The following is a 9,315-nucleotide window of genomic DNA, read 5'->3' on the forward strand; positions in this document are numbered from 1 at the left end:
ATACTCTGGTGCTAAGTAGCTGCAGTTCCGAAAATGGGCAAGACATTCATGAAAATCCAAATTTATAGCACGAATTCAGACTCTTAACTCGTAAGATGAGGACTCTAAGTGTTGTAAATTCCGCCCCACACTGGATGTCGTCCTTTAAAGATCGAACTACCTCAGTAAACAATAGAATCTGTCAGTGTATTAGCAATCTGTCTTTGCTTGAAGAGCAGAGAATGATGCTGTCAAAGAAAGTCTGGTTTGTAAAATGATATTCATTTGGAATAGTGTGGTTTCTATCACAGGCATCCTTAGTAAGCAGAGAGAGCTCATTTAAACTAGCACTAGTAAGAGGAGATTCAACGATACAATTGGAGTTTTAACCTGTTTTTAAATATACGTGCAGATTATAGCTCATTACATGGTAGTAATGCACGGTGATTGTATTTACAAAATGGAGGAAATCCGAAGGTTTCATTGTGAAAATTTGAGATTAGTTTTCTCTATGTTTCAGAAAATAAAGCGACCCTCTTTTTGTTTTTAAGGAATTAGTTTGTTGCTTTGTGGCACCTGGTAGAGCATTAGCGCTGCGCTAGGAGGAGCTAAGGAATCTGCATAAGAGAAAAAGGGCCTGGAGAGCAGGAAGGGGGCAAATATGAGTCACCTTTGCTCTTGCTGCTATTGCCTCAAGTCCTAAAACCGACTCCTTTGTAAGAGGCTCATAACTGGGCAAGTTCACGTTCCTTGATCTGGTAAGAACACTTCAAAACAACAGTATTTGTCCGTCAGTAGAAAGTGGGCCAGGAAGTACTGACAGTTTCTGCATTAGGAGAGCGTCTCAGAAATCAAGACACTCTATGATCCCATAGGGAGTCTCCTGGCTCCACAGACACCTCCCGATATTTAGTTTTAGGAGTCGCAGCAAATGCTAGAAACACCAACTGCCTCTCTTGTCTCCTAAATCCTGCCGTAAGGCCCTCCTAAAATGCTGTCCTGACCCCTCCCCAACCCCTCTCGCCCCTCACCCGCCAAATGCTGCCTAGTGCCCTGAACCTCTCTTGTAGTGTTATCGCTTTGTACTTTATATATAGATATTTGTGTCTATATCTCATCTAGGGAGCCCGCCCTGAAACTCCTTGCGCATGGAGTTACACACACAGTAAATACGTCTGGACTCAGTCAGTTCAGTGCTCCCCGAGCAGTCTGCTCCTTAAGTGAGCGTGAGTGCTGCCCCAGGAGAACTGGCACGCTGAGCCACCGCATGGCAGACTCTCAAACACACTCCCTTTACATTGGGCCAAAAGGTCTCTAAATCAATATTATCTTTGAATGAATGAATTTTGAACAAGTTCTTACATAGTGTTTTGCTTATTCTGACAAATACCTATTGGGCAGTGACTGGGCATTTGGCTGAGTACAAAAGAGCGCATATTCTCACGAGAAACACAAACTCCCAACCAAATAAATGCAGTGCGGAAAGTGCTGGAAATATAGTTGGTAGAAAAGACTGAGTCTGTGAAGAAAGGAGGGGCTCATTTTTGCCTGATGGCTAGATGAGGTCCGTAGTCCTCAAACCAGGGTCAAGTCCTCCAGGGTGGGTTCTGGGCAGGTTCTGGAGTCTCAGGTCAGGTGGCTGAGTCTGACGCACCGGGTTGATGGCACCAGAATTCAGCAGGGATATATGAACGAGAGCAGTTGGTGTCTTCCCCTTTTGACCCCTGAACATTTAAAAGCTTCTATACCCCCTTAGCCCCTCATACAGCTACAAGCAGCTGCTTCTATAAAGTAAATTGAGATTACTTTTTTTAATGGCGTTTTGAGTGATATAGGAACACTTAGCAAAAATCTGAGATCAGTAGATTTAGAATAAGGTCTGAATTCAGCCATTGATATGTATAGCAAAATTCTGGTTATGAATGAAACTTCATCTTAGATGATGATGGTAAAATTCTCTCCATCTACTATTTCCACATTGAATCATTCAACAAATATGCATTGAGCACCCGGTGTGGGACAGGAGACGAGGGCACAGCCTCTGGCTCCCAGCAACGCCCCTACACACCCTTTACCAGCAGCATGACCCAAAACTCAGCAACCAGTCTGACAGCACTCTTCGGAGAGCGATGTTTACCAAGCATCCAGGGACCAAAAGTTGAAAGGCAAAGTGAAGCAGAGAAATGCAATGACTTCGTGGATAATCCAGTCAAGAATAGCATTTGGCAAGGGCAGGGCCCAAACTTCCTGCATCATCTGAATCATTTACACCCTCTTTACTTTGACCGCAGTGTGCTAGGCATTTTGAGAAGCACTAGGACAAACAAAAGTAAAAATTCCTATTCTCCAGGAGAAAAACTAATCCCAGATCCTCTTTTCTAATATGGTTTTAAAAATCTAAAGTAGCACCGGGTTTGCAAAGTGGTAAGTATGATTATCCAAGAATCAACTTTTATAATATATCTTACTTAAGTGAGATTTTCTTTTTTCCTAATGAAAGTTTACCGACTACGTTTCTTCATATTAAAGTTATTATTTTAGAGTTATGTTATAATCAACAGTAAATGACTTACTAGTTTAGGTTATGACTAATGAACTTCTATCTATTCAAGAATTTATTGAGTACTTACTATGTGCCAAGCCTGAGAGATACAAAGTCTGAGTTGCGGGCATCAGGAAGGGCCACAATCTAATAAATAATTATACAGTATAATAAATGCAGCCATACAAGTATGTCACATTAAGAGCAGTGACAGAGTGCGTGGCCGCCTCCACAGGAAGGAAGGAGTTCGCAAAGGCTTGGAAATGCAAGTGTTCGCTGGGTTGCCGGAGGAAAAGACAAGCTAAGTGTCCACAGAGTGCTAACAGTCTATTATTACCATCTGAGCTCATATTCTACTATGTAGAGTCCAAGTTGAACGGTACCTTCCAGGTCTTCTGCTCCAGCATCCCAGGCAAAAATCCCTGATGGGGAAGCAGGGTGACCAGTGCGTTGGTTTTCGGGTGCTCTGGGACATGGCTTCAGATTCTCCTCCCCGAAATAGGGGCGAAAGGTAGAATTAAACTGCCTGGGGCACCTACTCATCCTTTCTACTTATTTTATGGGTTAGTTTCCATAAGTTTTCACTGGAGGAAAAAAAAATGCAGTCCCCCAGCTGAAAATCACAGGCAGAGTGAAAAGAGCCATGGGCCTCTGGGTAGCCCCGTATTCGTGTGCTTAGGCAAATGAAGTGAAATTATTTCATGTAGGAGAAAGTGTCAAGTGTAATGCACTGAGTACATTCAGATTATTTTTAAGTCATTTTGTTATGATCTCTTTGGACCTAGTTCCTTCATTTCAAAAAAAAAATGAGGGTATTTCACCCAGAAATCTCAAGTTCCCTGTAGCTCCACAGTTAACATGAGTTTGTGATGATCTGCCTTCTCTTGACTGTTTCTGAGGACAAGAACGCATTTGCAGCGTGCTCCTGTTCGTTGCTTTTGAAGAGACTTAATGCTGGAATTAGAGCGTCTTATTTTGTAAGAACCAGTCACTGGTTTTATAAATTGCAAATACTGGCGCACAAAGCTGAAACCACATCGTTTGTAGGATAAGGACATTGCAGTAGCTAGTGATGGTTTTTTGTTGTGCATATGCCCGAAGTCAAATGCTTCAAATGTTGCTTTTAATGAAATATTTATGTTCTTTTGGTAGCCAGAAGTGCAACTTGCTGAAGGCTTTGATGTGTTCATGCCTAAATCACAGCTGGACTCTATATTGTCAAACTACACTCGCTCAGGAAGCCTTCTGTTTAGAAAGCTGGTGTGTGCATTTTTTGATGACAAGACTTTGGCTAACTCCTTACCCAATGGGAAGAGGAAAAGAGGACTCAATGACAACCGAAAAGGACTAGACCAAAATATTGTGGGTGCAATAAAAGGTTGGTCTGCATCATTTCATTTTATGGGTTCTTTGTTGAGCTTTGCCTTCGTTGCATAAAGATGCAGCTGAAACTGTGGTCACCTAACGAGAGGCTAATTGAATTTGCCCTTGGCAGTTTACCCACTGGTGTGGCTTTGGGGCATGAGCTCTGTAACTCAGCACCCCAAATATCACTAGAATTTGGTATTTCAAGGTGACGTTGGCTTGTTAAAATCATGATTTCAGAGCCAGTTTGTTCTGCTGCAGAGCCAAAAAGTTTTTCCTGAATTGTCTCTTAAGAAAAAAAGTATCTTTCCTCTTAGTAATTTCTAACTAAGAACTTCAGCAAAATATGATCTTGACTTAAATTTTTAGTTGTCAATAAGAATAAAGCTATGATCCTTTTTGGAAAATAAAGGAAAACAGTTCTCTCCAAAGTTTGGAAGCTGCTTTACGTAGGTCATGGCTTCTAAAGACATTTTAAATGTCAGTGAGCCCACTGTGAAGCCAAACCCCACACATCTCCACCCATTCCTGGCCCGTTCTGCTCCCTCTGTTTCTGTGTGCAGAGTCACGCGAGTTACGTGCAGAGAAAACCGTGAGTCTCTCCCACTCAGCACTGTGAACACATACCCGAGCTCCACTGCATTACAATAGCCGTGCAGGTGCACGTATGAGTAGCTGTTCATTTTATCCAGTTCCACATCCTTAACCTATTTCTTCACTTTAAAATGTCCTTATGTAGAACTCTGATAAACATAATTTCAGGTAATAGAAGTCCTTATATGTTATTTTCAAAAAAGAACGTAAATGAATTCTCAAATATAAACACAACTACCATGAAAATGGAATTTGAGATCAGGCCTTAATTTACACTCGAATTGCTGATAAGGACGTTCTTCACTGCCTCAGTCCCTGCCTTGCTTGGGTTGCGGCCTGGGACTGGACGTGGAGAGCCTTCCCTCCCCACTCCTGCTCCCCGTTATCTTGCAAAATGAGTAAATGAATTTAATAGCGCTTAAAGGATACTTGGAAACCCACAATTAACTTTACAAAATAATGTGACTTTTAAATGGAGTTAGCAAGTACCAAACAGCCTTTGTTCGTGGCCAAAAGGACATAAGCCTTCACTAACAGAACATTTCTCATTCTCCAACAGAATTTTTTCACTTAAAGGGACAGTTGAGTTGTATTAAATAGGAAAAGCTACAGAGATACCACAATCTGTGTCATTTCTGAAAAGAATGACTCACCCTGAAGTGACACTAAAAACTAGATTACTGAATTTGAAAAATGGTCAGTGATGTAACTGAGACCAGCTAAAGTCAGGAAGGGTCCCATTTCAATTTAATGTGGCTGGAGCCTTCTAGAAACACAAAGGTCAAGGTTGATGACGCTTTTCATGCTGAAGCTTTTAAACACATTGAAATGTCGCCAGGAATTGTTTTAATTTTCTTTTTTCAGGACAGTGTATTAACAGTATGAAAGTATTTGGAAATTAGGGAACCCATGTTCCATTTTAATGGCAGTAAAGGAGTTACTTTAATAATAGATGGTAATGAAATATGTTATTACAAGTAGAGTGGTAGGGATTTATTCTACCATTTTCAGTTGAGACTGGTCATCATACGATAGTTTGAAAAAGTATATTACACGGAGAAATAGAGAATATGCCTTCATTTCCTTCATGGCCCTCCTCTTTAGTTAGAAGTAAAAATGGTAACAAGTCTTCTGCTCCTAATACACAATAAAGCAGATTATTCAAATCAAAAAAATTAAATTTTCCATATACTTCTTTTATTGAATTAAATCTGGCATTAAAATTCTGTTAAAACAACAAAAACACTTTAAAACGAAGGGAAATCCAACCATAAGCCACCAACTTAAGTCAACAAATACCATATATTCACTTGTTTCCTTCCAGTATTTACTCATAAACATGTATATTTTGATCTAGATTTTTCCCCTAGTTACAAAACTAGCACATGCTTGTAAAAATCCCAAACCATAGAAATGTATAGAAAGCTAAAAGGCCTCCATAATCACACTCTTCAGAAGTTACTGTCTACATTCCTATATTTTTTCCCCCTGAAATCTTTATTCAGAGTTTGACTGTGGTATCAGATTTGTCTTTCTTACAAGGACATTCTGTTTGTAATGGTCAGCCAACATTTTTACCTGGTTTATTCTGATAATTTCTCATAAGCACCCTGAGGACAAGCTCTGTCTTAAATATTTTTTATTACCTTTTGTGCTTCACTAAGAGCTTTACATATAGTAGGGTTTCCCATCAGTACATGTTGGGTGAGTGAACAGACATGGGTTTTTATTTTTTTTTTTTTTTAAGATTTTATTTATTTATTTGACAGACACAGCAAGAGAGGGAACACAAGCAGGGGGAGTGGGAGAGGGAGAAGCAGGCTTCCCGCCAAGCAGGGAGCCCGATGTGGGATCCCAGGACCCTGGTATCATGACCTAGCCGAAGGCAGACGCTTAATGACCAAGCCACCCAGGTGCCCCTTGGGTTTTTATTTTTTATCTTTGACTTTGGCCCTCATTTATTGACAAATGGCTCTTATACTAAATACCCATCCTTATGTTTTTTCCCAACCAATTTGAAATAATTGTGAATAATATTGTGAATTTCTACCAGTTAATAAAATGCCAATGAAAGCAAAAAAAAAAAAGGGGGAAGCCAAAATTCAGTATAAATTTGGGTACAACTCTCTTAATTCCCTAAAACCTTTTTCCTTTACATAACCATACTTCCACCAGCTAAAAGTTCATTAACCCACACATTACAATATAAAGTGGTCTTTGAAAGTAGCTAGTAATTGAAGGTCTTATAATAGAACTCTCCCAGTTTTTCATGCTGTTTATTGGTAGAGATAAAAAGGGAAGTTTTTTTACTTCCCTAACCCAAGTCTTTTGAATCAAAGTCATCTGGGAAAGTGATAAAATGGCTTCTTGTACATAATGGAGGCAGAACCACTCATGTCATTGCTGGTGTCTGCTACGTACTTTGACAAGATTTTACAAATATTAAATACTTTCTTCCTCTATCCTTTCAGTGATAATATACCAAATACCGTATTAATTTCAAGAGTCCTACAACCTAGGAATTTACAAAGACTGGTCAATTTTATAAAATATTAAAACTAAAAGTAACAGCAGGGGCTGAATTTTGTTTCAAATGAAGTGATTAGGTTGGTTAAAACAGGAGTGGGGGGGAAGATGAACGAAAGTCTGTAAAATGCTTATAAACAAGAACAGACATGGACTGAAGAAGAGTTTATTGGGTGATTATTAACAAGGCTCTTTGTAGTGATAATTAATATTCCCCATGAGAGTATCTTGAAACTAAAATATAAGTCTCTTTGTAGAGATCACACTTTTCACATATTTTCATCTGTTTTCTGGTGGTTAACACTTATTGGTAATAATTCATTAAAAATTCATTTATAAATATGACACAAAGTATCGATGATGAAAGGATCTTTAATTAGAAGCAGTCACCTGAGCACTTTAATTCTGGAAAGAAGGAACTTACGATCTTATTAAGCGGAGCCGTAGATTTTAGGGCTGAGGATAGTTTAGTATCTTGGATTGAATTCAGAATTGATTTCATGGCCAGAACATAGAGTGGAGGTCAGTACCCAGGTACGCTCTCCTCGCATCATGCTATACCTGCTGAAGACCAGCTAATTCTTGGTATCATAGGCCAGGAGACCGTACAGTTTACCTCAGTGAGACTTATCTAAATATTGATGTAATCCTCAGATCTCCGATGCTTCTCAGAAAATGGAGTTGCTATAAAGCAATTTTTAGGACCTGGGTTCTGGTTTTTAATTCAGCTTCATGGTGATTAGTTGGGAAAGTTTTATTACTATCAAACTATACTAGATTCTCAAATCTTCTTGCATTCAATAGAAATTCTGTACGCCTGTCAAATGAAAGACCCGACTGACTGCTCTCAGTTTACTCCATGCAAACACGAACACACGTAAACCCAAACTGCGGCTCCCCGGCAGGCAGTCAGCGCTGATGGTAGCCGTGGGGGTCACAGCCTGCCTGTGAGGGAACTCTCCTTGGCTGGTGGTTCTCAAAAACTTAACTATGCCCCTAGCAAGACTAGAAAGCCTGACCAGAGTCAGCATCGCCCTTTCAGAGACTCTGCCGAGCTGACCACCAAACCCTCATATGTTATCCCAGCAACTCTGGAGACTTGTAGGGTCTGTAGGAGTCCTTTCAAAATACTCCGATTTTCCATTTTTTTGCACATCATTCTGCTTTCGATTTGACCCCACAGAGACGTAAATTAATATGGTTGGGGTGGGATTTACCTCCAATTTGTTACTTATTTCTTGATACTTTTATGTATCCTGAGAACTCTCTGTAAGACCAGGGATGGGCCATCAGCTTGGGTTTGAACACCCTCACTGTGTCGGTGATTTTATCTTCACTTACAGGAGAGGAAACTGAAGCTCTGAGAAGTTGAGTAACTTAAGGATAAACCTGTAGTAGGTGGTAGAGCCAGGATTTGGCCCTAGGCCTGTCTGGCTCCAAAGTCACCGTCTAGCACAGTTCTTTCCTTCTCTGAGGAATATCTGAAGGGAAAGAAGGAAGGTGTCCCAATTTTAAATTTCTGTCTGAAAATTTAGCATTTTTGGATTCTTTATAAATTCCACTAGGAAGGTGGCTATACTAGTTATTTAAAATGGCCAGTCGGTTACTGTGTATGCAAAGCATATTCAAAGTGAATTTCTGGGTAAAGGGTTAACTATAGCTCAGTTTACTCAGCAACTTCAAGGGCAGGTCCTCCCTTGAAGCTAGTGAGAATCGGTCCCATCGTTGCTAGGGAGAATAGAAGTGTGATCCCCTCCCTAAGGAAAAGAGACACTTCTGAGACTCTTCCAATACATGGAGCTTGGAAGTCACACTGCATGTAAGTAATTTTTCAAAGTTGTCTGTAAATTAAGTTCTAGCGGAACTGTTTGGCAATTGAAACCAATTGATGAATGCTTTAATTCAAGAATCCTTTTGGAAGATGCATAATCATTTGTTAATTTATCTGTTCATATTTTTACATAACAGATCAGCTTAAAACAGGATAAACTGCATAATTTATAACAGCAAAATAATGTGTAACAACTCTATAATTATATCATATACATAGCTGTCTCTCGGCTCGGGAACTCTTACGTAGTTGTGGTTGTGGTTGTGGTTGTGTTGTTGTGTGTATTTTCCCACTTTTTATGGAGGCCCAGTGACAGATGGGCGATATTGAATCTTGGCCATTCGATGTGTAGAGCCCTGTCTGTTCAACCCCTTCCATAGCGAGTCTCATATTTTAGTATGCATCAGGATTACCTGAGGTATTGGTTCAAATTTCAGATTTCTGGGTCCCATCCTCAGGGACTGATTCAGTAGATGTA

The 9,315-nt window shown here is 40.0% G+C and overlaps 1 protein-coding gene across 13 annotated transcripts in view; it reads left to right on the forward strand.

Annotated features, from left to right (window-relative positions):
• Window positions 1–9,315, forward strand: part of BEND7 (BEN domain containing 7) — a 79,882-nt gene that overhangs the window by 40,768 nt on the left and 29,799 nt on the right. For all 13 annotated transcript variants that reach the window (XM_064592050.1, XM_064592051.1, XM_064592044.1 and 10 more), the window contains one exon: window positions 3,674–3,899. In XM_064592050.1, coding sequence (XP_064448120.1) covers window positions 3,674–3,899 — 226 coding nt within the window. The remainder of the gene's footprint in view (window positions 1–3,673; window positions 3,900–9,315) is intronic.

Source organism: Mirounga angustirostris, unplaced genomic scaffold (genome assembly GCF_029215605.1).
Source record: "Mirounga angustirostris isolate CCGP_5_RB_7025 unplaced genomic scaffold, mMirAng1.0.hap1 SCAF_5, whole genome shotgun sequence".
Taxonomy (NCBI): Eukaryota; Metazoa; Chordata; class Mammalia; order Carnivora; family Phocidae; genus Mirounga; species Mirounga angustirostris.